General features: G+C 31.4%; 1 protein-coding gene and 1 long non-coding RNA gene across 8 annotated transcripts in view; one reads left to right on the top strand and one right to left on the bottom strand.

The window, feature by feature from the left end:
- LOC127063192 (uncharacterized) overlaps positions 1-18,595 on the top strand; it is a 164,617-nt gene that overhangs the window by 131,730 nt on the left and 14,292 nt on the right. For all 7 annotated transcript variants that reach the window (XM_050992603.1, XM_050992607.1, XM_050992605.1 and 4 more), the window contains one exon: positions 4,888-5,065. In XM_050992603.1, the coding sequence (XP_050848560.1) occupies positions 4,888-5,065 (178 nt within the window). The remainder of the gene's footprint in view (positions 1-4,887; positions 5,066-18,595) is intronic.
- LOC127063202 (uncharacterized) lies at positions 10,589-12,973 on the bottom strand. The gene is made up of 2 exons (XR_007781297.1): positions 12,806-12,973; positions 10,589-11,696 (listed from the first exon to the last, which is right to left on the bottom strand). It is a non-coding gene; the product is annotated as an uncharacterized LOC127063202 (long non-coding RNA).

The following is an 18,595-nucleotide window of genomic DNA, read 5'->3' as shown; positions in this document are numbered from 1 at the left end:
TTCTCTGATATCTCTGATACTGAATGATAAGCAATCGCAATAAAGTAGGATTACTTGTCAAATATAATGGCAGTAATATAAGGGATAATTTTCGAAAAAAGGAAAATAAGTAAAATATTTTGTCAACAATCAATTTTAAAGGCGATAAATTTTCGCTTTAAAGGTTTTTTACTGTTTATCAGTCGTTTATTTTCTATAAATTATTTTCTATAAAAAAGAAAAAAAAGTTGATACGCTATGCAATAACACTTTCGAAAATCATGCAACTTTTATATACAACAATTTTTTATTAAACGCATAATTTAAGAGTTATTCGAACTATTTATATTACATGACTCACGGTATACATGTATTTGCACTAAACTGGAGCTGAATCGATTTTGGCATTTTATTTCTCTCTCTCTCTCTCTCTCTCTCTTCTTTTTTTTTCTCCGTGTAGAAACGTCGAGGATACTAACAAAAGATCTTAAAAAACTCGAGAAAGATGGTTATCATTTTTACGACATTTTCTTCTTTTGTTATTTCTCCTTAGAATATTCTTCTTCTTGTCTTCTTTAAAATAAAGAAGCATGCAAAGGTAGACTATTCTAATTAGGAGGTAGTTTGATGTAAAATGGCAGTACTTAATAACGTTATGTGCCAACGACTTTATTGTTCTCTGTATTCTTTAGTAAACTTAATTTTTAAATTATTTTCAAAAAGAGATTGAAGCTTTGAAATTTATTCATTTACTATAATCTATTCATTCTATTCATTCAAGTTTTACGATGTAAGATATGTTCTTTTCTTTTTAAGATTTATTTATTCTAGTTTTACTAATGTAAGATTTGTCATCGAGGTAAGATTTTTTACAGATATAGAGAAAGGAAGAGAGAGATAGAGATAGAGAGAGGGAGAAGAACGAAAGACAGTAAAAACTTCGACCTCCATTACGGACAAAAGCAGTAATCATTCAAAATCGTTCGTATTACGGTCGTTGTTAAGAAAGAAAATAGAAAGAGAAGAAAAAAGATGTAGAAGAAAAATGATGATTACAGTAATCATGTGTATCTACGTATGTATCTATATATTCAAATAATTTATTCAAATAATTTGACGATAAGATTGAACAAGTCATTATCAAAAAATAATTAATCGTTTCTTCATCTTAAGCTAGAACAATTACAAATAAAAAGGAAGTTTTGATAGGAAAAAAAATCTTTTTTAAGTTTGACGAACAGATTAAGTAAAAAAAGAAAAAAAAAACAATAGGAGAAAATATCGAGAAGAACGATCATTCGTATTAATTTATTTACTTCTTTAAACGAAAATGTCGAAACTCGCGAAAATCTCTTTATGAGCTTTTTCGTTTATTCTGAAAATGAATTCATTTTATTACACATACTTTTGCATTCGTATATTATATTTATATAAGATCAGAAGGATCAAAAGTTAACGCTCTCGAAGGACAGAAATTGACGAGAATATACAATAGAATTTTCTTTGATATCAGATACATGGGAGTTCCACCGCAGTGGTGTATTTGAGATAAGTGCATTCGATCGTGTGACAGTTTTCACACACAGTTACACGACAATCTCGGCAGATATACTTTGAGTTCGTAGAATCGGAACTTCAGAAAGAAACCGCAGACAAGAAAATGTCATTGATCTCTAATACGTATCAGATAGATATAATGAATTTTTATTGAATTACGACTTTTTTTTTATGATAAAAATAAAATGATCTCATAAACATCTTAATCTCCAAGGAATTTTATATTGTTCTTTCTTTTTCTTTTTTTGCAGTTCGATAAATTTTCTTGATATTTATTCTTTCTTTTGTTGTTTTCTTTTCTTTTTTTTTTTTCTTTTTAAAGAATTAATTCGCGAAAAAGAAGAAAACAGAAGAAGAAAAAGATATATATCAGACAGATATACGAATTTTCATTCAAGTATTACTTCGTTTTTTGTCAAAGGGAAGATAACAGTTGCTGTAGTCAGTTTCCAACAAATTGAAAGGGAAGCGCCTCCACTTACAAAAGTTTACCGTTGAATTCAAAAGTGGCCCGTTCATAGCAAAGAGAGAATAATTTGATTTGAGTTTATGTCCCGAGTTAAGAAATAAGCTTCCACATGGAGTACTCGGCTTAATACTCGACCTTTCAAAAACTTTTCGAGAATATTGTTCATTTAATGAAGGATTTGAGTTTATATAAAGACTTATATATGTAGTTAATATAGATAACGTGTTTTATTCATTACAAAAGAATATTTTATTAATAAATCGTTTATAGAAACTTTTAAACGAATCCATAAAAGTACATTACGATCGGATAATTACTTTATTTAATTAATTATACGGATATCGTAAAAGTTTAATATAAAATTAAATATTATAAATACGTATGATTTATAACTATTATCACTTCATTAGGTATTATATTTTTATAAATCTCTTTACGTACATACAGATAGAATGTATCGTAGATTATTAATTATATATACAATATATATATATATATATATATATATATATATATATATAATTTAAAATCCATTTATTTATTTTACTTTATTTTAATTATTCAACAGGCAACAGTTATACTATATATATATATATATTTATTTATATATCTGTAATATTTATAATATACACACACACACACACACACATATATATATAACATTGTAATAATATAACTTGTTAGTCAGAGTTAATATACTTGGATAGGAGCAAAGGGACGATATCCTTTACTCCTATGGCTAAGTTCTTCGATAGAATTTTGAGTGAGAAACTCAGTGCAACCACGTCTTCTCTTTCCAATAAGGCATCGTCGTATCATAAGATGAACTTGTCGAGTGACCCATGGACTCTAATCACATTAATATGCTCACATAGTACTACCTTGTATGAACAAGCTATTACTCCTTGTACCGTTTGCTCATCGATATGCTTTGCAACTCGTTCTGGAAAAGCAATTACTAAGGGAAACGGACTCCCTTCACTTGCTTGTACTTTCAATACACTGAACTTACTAATTATCTATAGAACTGTTCCAATTTTATAATCGTTTATATTATCTTTCTATATTGTTATCTCGCGAAAATATGTAAATTCATTTCACAAAGTATTAATTAAATTTTCGTTAATGTGACACAATGGGTTTTTGAATTAATATTATTATTTCGAATCATTGAAATTATAGTACGTTTATTTTATATATAGTTTATATATAGTTATTATATTGTAATATAATACTTTTATCATAATAATTTATAGATTTATTATACAACGTAACGTTATAATTTTATAAAAATTTATTCGTTATTTATTATGTGTAAAAAGAAAAGAATTTTCATTTTTACGAATTAACGATTCAATTGTCCGATACGTTTAAACGTTTTTAAATTTGGTAAATACGAATATTGAAAAGTTTTCTTTCTTTTTTATTGGTGAGTAACTCGTTTTATATTTAATATTCGTCAGATTCATCCGATCGATTTTACTTGGCGAAAGTTAAAAAGTATGCCCGTTATTAGTAGGAATTTGAGCCTGTTTCTCTCACATTTCTCAACGTAATTAGAGTTTCATTTGAGCAGACTCGAAAATTCAAATTCCAAATCGGAAAAGCGAAAACCACTTTCGGAATCCGATTTTTAGCTGGTTTGTATAAGACGAGAGTTAATTAATTCCGTCTAAAAGCGAGTTTCTCGGTATATCAATTTTTTTCTTTCTTTTTTTTTTTTTTAAAGATAAATTCGGTAAATGCATCGTTCATATTTTTTCTTTTCCCTCCTTTTCCATCTCTTTTACTTATTCTTCTTATTCTTCTGTAATAACGTCAGCTCATTTACTATATCAGAACAAATATCGAGTTTTAGTTAAAAAGTTTCCATAATACTTGACAATTTTCACGAGCGAGATTTAACTTTTACATTTTCTTGTTTATTCTTTCTTTTTCCTTTTTTCCTTCTTTTCTTTCTTTTCTTTCTTTATCTCCTTTTTTTCATTCATTCTCATTAATCTAATTAAAAGTTAACCAACATTTACTTTATTGAATATTGAAACACGAACAGTCATAGAACCTTAGCATAGTTTCTCGAGACATGATCTTCGAAGATATAATCTGGTTTCAGCTTCGTGGGAGTATATGAGTGAATCATGCTATTCATAGACGAAGCGTTCGTTGTTTAGAGATTATGTAGACAGAACTCTCTGCAGATTCCTGTTCGATATACATATCGAAACTAATAGATTTTTACATCGTGAACAACGAATAACATCATATTAACGGTCCGTTAAACTATATTTCATTTATGTTCTTCGATGATTTATTTGTCTTTCCAACCAGTTAAAACAGATCCGTTATTTACAAATTTACGAAATATCTCCTTAAATAAGATAGATTAACATTTTCGTTTTTATTCGCTTAACTACTATTTTATTTATTCGGACTAATATAAATAAAGGTAGAACGATAGAAATGAATTGTTTATTTTCCAAATAGAAACGTATATGTCGGGTTGTTATTTTATTCTATCATATATATATAACATGTAGGTTCGAGACCCACCATATAAATTTATTATAACTGCGAATTGATTCAATGGAATACGCCCTTCCATATTTTTTCCGGTTTTTTGTTTTATTTTTTTACTTTCTTTCTTTCTTTTTCCTGACATTTCTTCGGTAATCCCACGAGAACGTATTGATTGAATTTTTTAAAGAATTTTATATCTCGATCAACAAAAACTTAACTTAACAATAATGGAGTTCGAGTGAACTTTGTTTTTTTTTCTCTCTCGTTTTTCGCTGTTTCTTTTATACCTGTCTGTTCTGGATGTTTTCGAGCGTGTTCTCGTCGAGAGGATTTCATCTCTAATCGTCTTTTCAACGCCATTCCAGTGCCGGATCATATACGACCTCGAGTGCACAGCTTACCCGAAAAAGCGTACAATCCGAGAGCTGGCGACGATCTCTACAGATTGAGGGCATTCAGCATCACTCATAAAGGTGTCGTCAATCGTGGAGATTCTATAATATCTCGACGCAGCAGGAGCAATACATCAGTAAATAGCAGCAGGTAAGTAATAACTTTTTCTTTTTTTTTTTTTCTATTTTTTTTTTATACTTCAATATACTACTTAGAATAATGTTACAACAGATATTCGCAGTCTTCTTACATCGTCGTCGCGTTTCTTGTTGAACAAGTTACATTCGTACGAATTAAATAGAATTTCACGAATTTGATAAATTCAATGGATTCGATAAATTTCCCACATAATTGAGAAACAAACGAATGCGTGGATCGATTTATATTCGAAATATGCGATGCTTTTAAAAAGCTTTTTTTTCAGTAATGTCAGGAAGAAGTATTAAACAATATTTACGACGCGTGTTCTTTGAAACCCATAGACGCATCTTCGTTTTCGTATTTGACGTAAATAGGTTAACAAGATGTGTAGAAACGTATATAAGAAGAGGAATGTTAGCCTCTAACGTTTGGGAGGAGAGTTCGTTTGGAAAATTTCTAATGCAAAGGAAATCGTTAGATACGGTTAAATGTTTATACAAGAAAGCTTTATCGAAGGAGTTCGTCAATATCGATTTTGAAAGATATTTGATTTTGAAAGAAGCTTTTTTTGTTTCGCGAATCAAAGCAAAATTTTGTTCGAAAACGATCTTCGAAATATTTATGATTGAATCTTAAAGCTTTAGAACTTTAAGATTCTATCGCATTGATTGTATATAATTGGTTAGAGATATTTTTCGAAATGATTCTCGAAACATTTCTTTTTCACATGATTACATTCTTCGTTTCTATAAAAACTAAAAACATAATCGAATATTGTACGGTGAAGTGACAAATAAAGAAGAAAAGCTGATAGTAATCCTCCACATGGGAGAATTCGCAGAATAATTTCCTTATCAGAATCTCATCCTGTTTTTCCTTATTTCCGTAGGTGAGTAAGTAAGTAAGAAAGTAAGTAATTAAGAGAGTGAGAAAGTAGTTCCTTTGGAGCGTAAAGGGCCAGTAGGTCTAACGAAATACAAAAGTTGACCTTTAGGATGGATTCCAAGAAAAAAGAACATAATAATACCCAACGAATCGTATTAGGACAAGTTTCTTTCCGTTTTCTTCTTTTCCTCTTTTTTTTTCTTTCTTTCTTTTTTTCCTTGCCTTTCCTTTCCTGTTTTTTTCTTTTCCTTGTCCCTTCAGCCTACCATTCTTATTTTCCCCATCCATTATTTTATTCGTTTCGTTGTAATACGTCTTTATATATCGCGTTTACGATTCCTTCTTTGTATGCAGAAAAATTCTCGCGAATTGTCGAGGAAAGTCGAAGCAAATCGAGTAGAAAATCACTTTAATCAAAAGGATAATCATTATGCGAAAAGAGGATGAGAGATCCTTCGGATCCTTCTTTAATAAATATCATATAAATCACATATCGAATATCAAAGAGGAACGAGATTCGTAATAAAAGGATGATTCTGGTGTTTCTTGATTTAAAAAAAAAAAGAAAGAAAAAAGAAAAAAAAATCATATGAGAGGTTTCAAGGAAATGATAACCATTAAGGATAACATCTTACAAATATCTTCATGTTAAGCTCGAAAAGCGAGTTAGTTGCATACGAGGGAAAAATTATAGTGAATATTTCATATGTATCTGTGAATTATGTGTGTAAATGAATTATGTGAACAACGACTGCATATACGTGCATATATTTCTCTCTCTCTCTCTCTCTTTCTTCATCTCTTTTTAAACTCGGAACAATGATGAGTGAAACACATCGATCATATTTTTTGGCTTCCTCGAGTGAACTGCCATTAAATCGGTTCTTTGTGCCAGCGAATAAATAACTTAAAATATAGCTAGATAGGGTACGTCACTCAAAATGATAAACCAACGTGAGATTTTAGTATCGACGTTCGCAAAAAGGACCAGACGTTTTTCTAAAGGTTATTCTCAAGTTATAGAATAAGTGTTTAGTGAAATTCGATCGATAATTCAAAGGGACAAAAGACAGTGATAAGGATCTAGGGAAGAGCAATATTTTTCATGGTATTTTTGAATTTTTCGTTTCTTTTCCTTCTCATTTTTTTTCTTTTCTTTTTCATGTCTTCTTTCTTTCTTTTTTTTTTTAATCATCATCCCACTACGCGTAAGTTAATAATATCTTCGTACTCGTCGGCGCATATTTTCTCATCGATTCGAAGAAAACAACAATCTCTTCTTTCCTCCTCACTTTCTAAAGTCAAAGAAGAGAAGAATAGAAAAAAAAAGAAAACTCATAAAAAGAAAAGAAGAGCCCGTTTCATTCAAGTTCAAGATGGATATCCGAAAATTTATTCGACTGAAAGATAATTCGCGATAGTGGAGATAATAGGGTAAATGTAAAACGACGATTTTGCCAACGACTAAATTGCGGATCGTGTTGACCGAGCTTTGTAACTTTGAAGCTTACGCTTATGTTCGTAGATAAGCCTTCTTTTCTTTCTCCTTCTTTTTTTCTTCATCATCATCGTTCTCGTTCTGTTGGGTTGCGTTACGTCGAGTCGTTTCATCTGCTTCTACGAATGCGAATACGAGTGCTACGATAAAAAGCCGTTCGATAAGTTAACCCTTCGTAAGAAATAAGGGCACTGGGTTACACGCGTATTTCTCCTAATTGTTTCGAAATGATAATTGCACAGGAACTATCCGTCACCTAACGATTTTCCGGTTCTTCCTTTTCCTTGACTTTTCTTAAGAACGAGAGAAACGTTCTTTCGCGGACATAAAAGAAAACGAGAAAAAGAGAGAGCGAGTAAGAGAGAGATATCGAGCATTTTCCCTCTCTCACTCTGACACTTTTTTCTTCCTTCACACTAGAACATCCTTTTTTCAAAAAGAGATCGACCACTGACGTTATTCAAAGGATTTTAGTTTCTTTCTTAACTTGGACTATTTCTTTTTCTCTTCTTTTCACTTTTTCTTTTTTTCCTTCCCCCTTTCTCTCTTTCTCTCCTTCTCTTTCTTTTTCTCTTTATCTATTTGTCTGTTTGTTTGTCTGTTTGTTTGTTTGTTTGTTTGTTTGTTTGTTTGTTTGTTTGTTTGTTTATCTGTCTGTCTGTCTAGCTTCTCCCTGCCTACCATTTTTGTTGTTAAGCTAGAGTATCTATTCTTGTGAAGAGGACGATGTTTTCGGACAAATGATAGACAAATATTCTTTTTTTGTAATGAAATCTCCCTTGAAAAATGAAAGAAATGATTTATTCAATTTGCTTTTCGGATTATCTGGAATATGATGATACGAAGGACTAATAAAGTATAATTTTGCGTTATTTCTTCTTTATTTTCTCTCTCTCTCTCTCTCTCTCTCTTTTTGTTTATTTTTATATTTCCAAGAAAATAAATCAGAAGGAGGATTTTGATTTTACGAGAGTGCCATAACTATGACAGTCAACGATGTTTTGATGAAATATTCAAAGCACTTTTGACTCAGCAGACTTATTCGTGATTTTCTATTTCGAATAATTCCCGTGTGAGCTTGTATGCATAGAAACCTTCCCCTCTTCTCTCTTTTTCTCTCTTTAAAGTCTAGTCGAGTCAAAGTAGAAATCTCTCGTGTTCGTTTATTAAAAAATTTCTCTTTTGATATTCTACCATTTACGACTCGACGAGAAGAATCGAAGACGACTCTTCGTGCGTTTATATTTGACTACTAAAAAAAAAAAGATGTTTCCGAGCCGATTGCATACTAATCATTCTTTTGATATAAAATCAATAAAAACTTTTAATTCGATAGATATTTGGAATGTGAATAACGATCGATTGCGATGTCAGACTCGAATTAGATACATTAATTATTCGTACTCTTGATCGAATAATTTTGATTCTTTCATTAATTCTTTTTTTTTTCTTTTTTTCTCCTTTTAGAAAACTTTCATGAAAATAATCCGTGTCACCTGTTTGATTCCTCGACATCAGCTCACTTCTGAAATAATTCTTTTTAAACAAAAATTCTCTTTTTAAAAGAAAAACTTTTTTTAACTCGAAAATTATTTAAAACTAGTTTTAGTAAATAAGATTTTTCTTCGATGTTTGTGTAAAAAGTGGGACGGACTTTTACATCAACCCAATAGACATGTTTATACATCAATATATAGAGAGAAAACACGAGTGCAAATTTGTCGACTTTGGATATAGCTTAGAGAATACGCGAAGTATGCGTAATATCGCTTTACCCAACGTTTTGCCGTTTTCTGCTTGTTCTTGCGATTTAAAGTTTAAGTTAGCTCCACGCGAAGTGAAAGGAAGATAAAACGAGAAAAACCATATCCTCCCATTGATATCTCTTGGGATACTTTTTATTTTACGCAATTTTTTGTTTTCTTCTTTTTTCCTTTCCGAGATAAAACCATTTTGCTTTTGTTCTTATTTCTTTTCTTTTTCCCAAGCATAGAGTAACGAAGAAAATATCGTTTAATATCGATCGTAATAGATTAACTCGATGAAGTTTCAACGTCGATAATTATTATTCGTTTAATTTTATCATATAGAAGAAAAATTGACTTACTCCTTTACGTCCTATCGTCATTATTTTAAAATTTTGTCAGAACGTGTTTCTGTTTGTCGTGAAACGGTCGATTTGATATCGGTCAGATTACGATATTGATCGTGCGACGTTCTAGACATTTTCTTGGATATCGATTTGACAGATAAAATAGTTTGTGACTTATCTATACGTTCGAACGACAATTTTTCTCTTTAAACAATATTTTCTAATAATTTATTCTATTTAATTTTGGATCGATGATTGTAATAATTCGTTACGAGCAGCTAATAAGGACGTTATTAATCTTTCTAAATCTAATATTTCATCTAAAAAGAAACGATTCAATTCGAAGGAGTAGAGAAAACAGAAACCTAAAAGAGACCGATGTGATAAACGTGTACGTTCTTTGTTACGAATTGTTTTGAGCCATATGGATACGATTATCTTGCCAAGTATGAATCACTTTGTGACTGGCTGGCAGCGTTGAATTTAGTCGACGACAAGCAGCTATCCATGTGGAATTCGTTTAAACGTTGTCGGTGGTACAATTTTAGAGTAATGAAATGCGAAAGCTACGGACCACGGATCATCATGCTTTTGTCTAAATACACTTCCTTTTTTTCTCATCTTCATAATGAATCACAACTTCGCATACGTTACCTAGCTAGTTAATTAAATTTCAATCGTATTGTTTTGATTAAAGATGAAAAAAGAAAAAAGAAATAAATAAAATAAAGAGGAAAATACTATAGAAAGGTTTTATAAAAACCTATTTATAATTTATAATTCATAATTACTTATTAGCATTAAAAATTATATTATTATTATTATTATTATTGTTAGTATTAGTATTATTCAAATTATTTGTTATTATTATTTGTTATCAAAATGAAATACAACGTTTGCAATACGTTGTGGTTTTTAAAGATAGAATTTTTTTTCTCTTTTCTCTTCTTTGTTTTTTTCTTTTCCAATTACCATTATAGAGAAACTATTTTTTTGAGAAAATTATATTGATGATATAGGAAAATTATATCGATTCTTAGGAGGGAATAACAAAGTATCGGTCTTAGAAGTTTTATTGTACAAAGATTAAACGATTCGTCGGGATGAAAATCGGCTTTTTGAGACGTGACAATGACGGAACATTTGAGCGAGAAGGGTTTAGAGACTAGAGTAGGATGAGGTGAATGTCCAATAGTGGGGGAGAAAAACGGACGAGAATTCGTAAAAGAAAAAGGAAGGGGCTCTTTGCTATTTGGCGGCGAACCACAGCGTTTGGAGTGGAGCCAAACTCGTAGCCGAGACTTCCAGACGTTCCTCCGCGTATTTGTCTTTTTCTTCTTCTTCCTCTTCTTCTTCTTCTTCTTCTTTTTCTTCTTGTCTTTTTCTTTAACGCAGACATCTTCGATCGCGACTGGCATTCTCGGCTCTCGCCTTGACCCGTCGTCGTACGTTAAAGAGACTCAATTTTTCTCAAAGTACTTCACATTGATTCACGTTCACGTTCTTAGACATTTTAAGTTTATTTTTTATTTTGTAATTTTCTTTTATTTCTTTATCTCTCTCTCTCTCTCTCTCTTTCTCTATCTCTTTTTTGTCGACCCGTTTGTATCATTTGCGATATGATTTTTATAACTGAGATATATTCCTTAATTCGCGGAATTATTTATATTATCGAATATTAAAAAAAAAAAAAAAAGAATAAAAGAAAAAATAATCCAAGGAAATGACTTTCTTCTTCGTTCGATAAAAAACTTTTCTGAGGAAGTTAAACATTGTCGTAGGTCATATCGTTGTGAGGTTAGATGACGGAGGATATTTTTTTTTTTTTCTTCGTGTTCTATACAATAGATCGGACTAAGTAGTCCATCGAATAATTTAGCACGCCGTAACACCTTAGCCTCGACCACGTTCTGTGTCCACTTGGTTTTCCTGGGACTCTGGGATTTCGCCGTGAGATGATTATTCATCGGTATATTCAACCGACTCCTCGTACTCCAACGATCGATGTGACCTGCTCGACGACGTGGTCACCGATTTAATGGAAGTCGACGACTCGATTACTGATTTGGTTTGTACGCTCTGCGTACTCTGCAAGGTTTTCACCGATTTCAATGCCGATTCAACGTTCATCGATTGTTCGACTAGGCTACTTGCTGTATCGTTTGCTGAAAAATCAATCGTTACATTGTATTGCATTTCTTTTTCTTCTTCATCATCTTCTTTTCTCTTTTTTTTTATTTATATTATTATTATTATTATTATTATTATTATTGTTATTGTTATTGTTATTATTATTATTATAAGTGTTTCAAAGCGGAATTTTGAAGAAAATAAAAATTAACTTCATTCGTTTAATGGACGATTAGCTTATTACAAATTTAAGGGATTTGATTAAACGTATTTAAACATTAAAATACGATTAAAGCGTCGTAACTATTATCACGAACTATTATCTGTTAATCGATTATGTGTTAAACAAGCTGTAAGATAATCAGATTTCTGTGTACTTCAGAGATTGGGTAATTGTATTTGGAAATTAGAATACGATTAAAGTTTCGTAATCGTTGTGGATTATTATCTGTTAATCGATTATTTGCCAAACAAGCTGTAAGTTAATTTCATATTTCTTTTACTGTCGAACAAATATCATTGATATTTGACATTCGTATTATTTATAGTATGCGCTTGACGCATTGTGAAATGTATTTAACTTGTTTGCTTCTGCATATATCGTACATTCGATAAACATAAATTGTATTTTCTGGGAAATTCATGAACATATAGAAGGATGTATATGTATATTCTGAGCGAGAAAAGAATATTTGAATATCTCCTTTGTTACGATCCAAGAAGTTACTCGAAATATTTTACAGAGTCTGTAGCATATGATATCATTAGATCAATCAATATTTCAAATATCAATACTTCTTTCACGATGCTGATTCTTTTGTAAAATTTTATAAAAGAAGAGTTTTAAAAACTTCACCAATAAATTGATAACGATCACGATAATTCATACCTCGGTAAAGAGGCGATAATTTTATGAAATTAAAATTTTTAGCAAAAAAAATTAAATAATAAAAAGAAAGAGAGACAGAGACAGAGAGAGAAAGAGAGAGACAGAGAGAGAAAATATTTTATGCACTTCTAAAAGAAATAAAAGAACGTGGACTTCGGCGATAAATAATAAAGCAATCGTAAAAAGTGAATATGATTTCGTTCCTCTTTTTAAAATATTGAACGTAATATTTATTTCTTCGTTTTCGAGTCTTACCTTTGGCAACCTCCATGATCGTAGATGCGTTTTCGAAAGCTCGAAGAATAAGATGGAGGAAGAAAACGATGATACGAACCGGTCGAGATCGAACATACGAGTGAGTAGAACGACGGAGTTTCGGGTTATTCTAAACCCGCTCGTTCGAGGGTGGAGGACGAGGTGGAGTAAAAGGGTAATGATCACGTGGTAGATGACGATGGACTTGATATACGCGGGGTGCTTAGGAAAAGTCCTCGACGAAGACGCAACGAAGAATATTCGGGGAATTTCAAATGGCTCACGAATGAGCTCGTATCTCTTTTTGAGCTGTGATCTCTTCTTTTCTTTCACACCATAAAAATCTCCATACTTCTTTCTTTTTATTTTTTGTTTTTTCTTGCTTATTATTCTCTGTTATTTTTATACATATATTTTTTGTTGTGTGTGTGAAACCCTTCGAACAGTAAAAATTCTTATACGAATTCCTTTAATACGAATTCGATCAGTATCGAAATGGCATTATATTATAGAATCCGAATGAAATAATGAATTTGAAATCATTTAGGAATTTGATTCGAGGAACGATTAGTAAAATTGTTATTTCCACGAGAAAATCCTCTTCTTCTTATCCTTAATTAATCATCTTAATTAATCTTAAATTGGAACTTAACTAACTGATTCGGAGATGACGTTAGAAAATTGTTATTTTCCTCATAAAACGTTTCGAATCTTATCGTTTTACTTTAATCTTCCTTGGCTAAGGGAGAGTTTAAATAGAATTGAATTGTAAGTAACTCATGAGTCGGACTCGTTCGAGTGAACGATTAAAAACGATTAGAAATTTAGTTCTTAAGCTGGAACTGATATAGCCGTATCTCGTCTATTTCGATTCCGTTGAGTTCGTTCGTTCACTCGTACTATCTTTTCTCACCAAATTGTAATCAACCCTTAAATTCTCAACGCAATCCGAATTAAGCTTCTTTAATGCGCCGGACGGATTTCTATTCACGTTTCTCTTCTGTACGAGGAGGTTACGGTTTCTGATTTTCTTGTCGCTCACGTTCACGAAGTCCTTCCTCATTTTCTCATTTCTCTGGCTTCTCTCTCTCTCTCTCTCTCTCTCTTTTTTCATTTTTTTTCTTTTTCTCTGTCTATCCGTCTCTTTCTCTCTCTCTCTCTCTCTCTCTCTCTCTCTCTCTCTTTCTCTCTCTATAGCTCCCTCAGCAATTTCAATTTTCCGCTAAGATGCGCTAATTCGAGCATGCTCGAAACATGATTAATATAATGATTAATAGTTTAAAGATCATTTCAAGAAGTTTACTGAAATTTGTCAAAATCGATCCTTCTCTTTCTCTCTCTCTTTTTCTCTCTTTGTCAATCAGAAAATTTTATTTTATATCGATTAATAATGTTATTAATGGCAATGTTCTTGATATTATATCTTGTTGTAAGCTTAGATATTAACAAGAATTTGGAGTTAATTAAGAATAAAGAAGATAGATTCATTCTATGTACGCGTATGAAAAAGAAATTAATTTTTTCGAAGCCATCGCTTATTTAGGATGTACAAAGATTATATATTCGAGAAAGAAAATAAACTGTATGAAATGACATGAAAATGAAGAAAAACTTGTCGACATTTTCGATGCTAAACTCTGAAAATTTTCTTCGGGTTCATGGACTTTTGTTTCGAAGTAATTCTTTTTATACGTTGAATTTACAGGAGGTGGAAATGAAAGCTCATTGTCGTTTAGAATTCTTTCGATGTTTTGGTAAATTCCAAGGATAGTAGATTCTCTGGAATTAAGGAAGGCAAATTGAAAAGGGGATGTATACGTTTGTATTGTATATAATAGAAATTCTTAAGAGAGCGATGTGAAATTACTAAGAGTACTAAGAGTACGATTTAAACATCGTGGTTGAAAATAATTTGCATAATTACTTTAGACCGGCTTGACTTAACGAGAAAATCAGTAACATTCTTAAAGTTATCAATTCGATTAACGTTTTGTGTCTACATATAATATATATCTATGTTTTCTTTAGTCATTTATCGTACATCATAGAAAAATTAATATTCTACTTTATCTCCATTTCTATTATCTGAAAAAAAAATATATATATATAAACGTGATATATGTAAATCTATTGTCCAAACGTGTTTAAGCATCACTGCCAAGTATTCTTGCGTTTTCATCGTTCGTCTTTAGATAGCTGCAACATAAATTGGTTAAAATACGCTTTAGTGAGTCATCATCTCAAGTCAGAGATTCTTCTGCGTCTTAAAACTTAACGACGCCCGTTTCCATATAAAACATAAGTGATTTTTAACGATGAGTGATTCTAAAGTCGTAAGAAACATCGCGACTTCGTTCAATGAAAATCATTCGGTCATACTTCTACTTATAATTTATAAATAAATTTAATACTTATGCTATCTTTTATGCTATCTTTATCGTTTACATGACAATGTTCTTCGTTTTTTCTTTTTTTTTTGTATTTTTGTTAACAATGTTAGTTGTTCTTTTTTATTTATTTTGTTTTATTTCTAACTTTTCTTTTTTACTTCTTTATTTATTTTTGTTTCTTTTTTGTCTCACAATAATATTTTTGTATTTCCTCGGTATGGATACGTATTCATGGATGTTCCCTTCAACGAATCCCGGCAAGTTTCGTTGAATCTTATTTTATATACATTTGATAAAAAAAAACTTTCTTGAGATATCACATAATATGCCTTTTCACGAGCCACATATTGACTTCCTCGGACTATTATCCTGAACGCGTCGATTTATTATATATCAGACGTGAATCTCTTGAGTTATCCCAAACTCTTAGAAAATTATTTTCTATATATCTCATTGATTCAATATTTCAGGATGTTACATTTCGAAAACTTTTAGTAAGAGGACCGTCTACTTTGTGTACGACGAAAACGAAATAAATATTCGAAGAAAGAAGAACTTCGAATTTATTATAGTTCTCCCCGGTTTGGGATAAACTGATCCCAAGAACCAACTAAGTTCGGTGTACCTGCATCTAATTCGAAGGGTTGGCACATTTATGAGAACCTAAACGAAGGCAGGGAGACAAAATGAAATTTTTGGGACACTCTCTGGGGGATTTGACATTACTCGAAAATGAAAATGACGATTTATTAGATATATTTTGGATACTTTCCAGTTAATCAATTAAATTAAAGGAAATATTATAACAGACAGTTTGACCGAGCTGATATTTCGGAAGTACTCGGATATTTTCGTACTTCGTTCAATGAAAACTTTTCGAAATTGACTATTCTCGAGATATTAAAATATATTTTAAGTTTATTTGTAACAGTAAGAGCGACGATAAACTTGAGACTTCAAAGTTTTCAGAAAGCTTCGTTCGAAAATATATAGAGAGATAGATAAAGATATTTCCATGCAATTATTATCTAACTATCTGTCGTAGATAAGATAACGATCGTAATATTACGGTATCGTGATATAACAGTTGTTTGTCATTTTTTTAACATTTATCTTTAGAACACCGTCTCAGACAGCCAGACTAGATTTCGAAACTCTTAAGTCATCGTCCATTTAAAACGGTCGACGTGATTTTTCAGATCAATGATCGATGATTCAGCTAGTATCATTGTAGTAAATTGTCAGGAATTTCTCAAGCATTCAAGATTATTCAATAAAATGAATCAGAGATCCTCTTTTTGAATAGATGTGTAAGGAAATTCTCCAAATCGAATTTTTCTTTTTTATTTCTTTTTTTTTATCTTTTTTTCTTGGATTGCGTTCAAAAATCTCTCTCATGGGATGCAATTAATTTAACGAGCTTTCCTCGGCGCGATATCTCGAACTCGTAAATCCCAACAATATTTTTTATTTTTGTTCGTACTCTCTCTCGAATTTCCTCCCTCCTGTTCTTTCGTTTTTTCATCTGTTTAATGTTTTTTTCCTTTCTCTTTTTTTCCCGTTTTTCTGGTATTCGCTCAGCCGTAAAAAAAATCATTAGATCGTATTTGTGCGTCTATGAGAAACGGGAAGGAAGAAAAAAGGAATAATTTCGAGCAAGATTCTGTGTTTCGAAGAATAAAATCTTTTTAAACGAATGACTTCTCTTCGATAAAGATTAATTAGAATCATATGTCGTATTTGATAAGAGAAGATTTCGTTATAGATCTCTCGAATTTCATCTCGAATATTTGAATGAAACTAGAAAACGTATAAATGCCGATATTTACTTTACTTATCTTTTCGTTTTCCTTTTTATTTTAATATCGATCTCGAACTCTCCGAGATTTCATTTTTCCTTACAAATCGTCGAAGATGGGTGAAGAAAAAATATAGGTATTCTCGAACGATTACATCGGCATTTCTGTAATCGAACTCCCTTCTCATCGAAGATTCCAGCCATCGATTCTCTCGCCTTTGTATCGAGATCCCTTCGCTTATTTGTCAATGCCATTTTTTATTATCCCGGCCAAAGAACGAAGAAAACGAATGAGAAAGTCATAACGAAATTAATGAAACGTATTACAGGACGAAATTACTCTTTCTACAAATATCATTGGATCTTCGTAAATTTCTACCGTTTATGAAATTCGTCATTTCCAATACAGGTTGCTCTGCTTTACCAAATACGTCTCGTTTCGCGTTAATCAACGTAATTATATTACTCGGTCGTTAGTTAGATAAATCGGAGTAATTACCATTTTAAGTACGTTTAACGCTTCGAAATTATTTGTACGGTCGTTATATTATTTATAAAATATATTCGTACTGTTTTTAATGCGGGTAAAAGAAAGAATCAAAAAAAAAAAAAAATAAATAAAAACAGAAAGAAGAATTCCATTCCGTTTTTTTTTCTCTTTTCTATCGTTGATAAATTGCAGGAGAGCTTTTATATCGGAGAAAAAGAATTTTGCTTTTAGCTAGAAGTTGCTCGCTGACTTCAAATAGCCGAAGTAAATATTTGTCTCGGATTTTCTTCTTTTCTTGGTCACCCTCGGTTAAAACAGAAAGAAAGATAGATAGATAGAGATAGAAAGAGAAAAAGAGAGAGAGAGAGAGAGAGAGAGAGAGATATGCTCGTTTATATATAACGTGCTCTACCTGCAGCTAGCCAATCGTTGTAGTGCGTGCCAAACATAACAAGCACGCAGTAACGCAGCTTTGTTCTTGGCCTCTGAAACGACTACATGAAATTAGGAAGCTGGTTTGTTCATTTCCTTTGTGACACGTTGGAACTAAGAGCTACGTTAACTCTACGAGGCTACGTTAATTGGAACGATAATTAATCCTGTCACCGGTCGTCCTATTCTATCAATTGAGAGATAGACAGAAAGAGAGATGAGAGAGACAGAGAGAGAGAGAGAGAGAGAGAGAGAGAGAGAGAGAGAGAGAGAGACCATCTGTTACGAAACAATTGGATTTAAATAGCTTTCGAAGATTTAGAAAGTCAATTCATTATGAAACTAACATAGCTTGGTGTTATTTTCTTCTTTATTTGATTAATATCGAACGATAATTTAAAATACTTAAACAATATAGAAAGATTCAATTATTGGATTCTCTTTCCCACTAACATCAGCTGATTCGAGAGCAGTCTTAAAAGGAATTTGTTATTTTATGAAAATGAGAGACTGATCTTGTCTCTTTCTTTCTCTCTCTCTCTCTCTCTGTTTTTTCTTCGTTTTCTTCTCTCATTCTTGAAGGTAATGAACTTTGATATCTTGAAAGAAAATTCGATTTCATTCATTTTCCTTTTCTCATATTAGCGGTATACTTGCTAAACGAATAATACTACTTTGCT

Source organism: Vespula vulgaris, chromosome 4 (genome assembly GCF_905475345.1).
Source record: "Vespula vulgaris chromosome 4, iyVesVulg1.1, whole genome shotgun sequence".
Lineage (NCBI taxonomy): Eukaryota > Metazoa > Arthropoda > Insecta > Hymenoptera > Vespidae > Vespula > Vespula vulgaris.
This window is presented reverse-complemented; position numbering and strand designations above follow the sequence as displayed.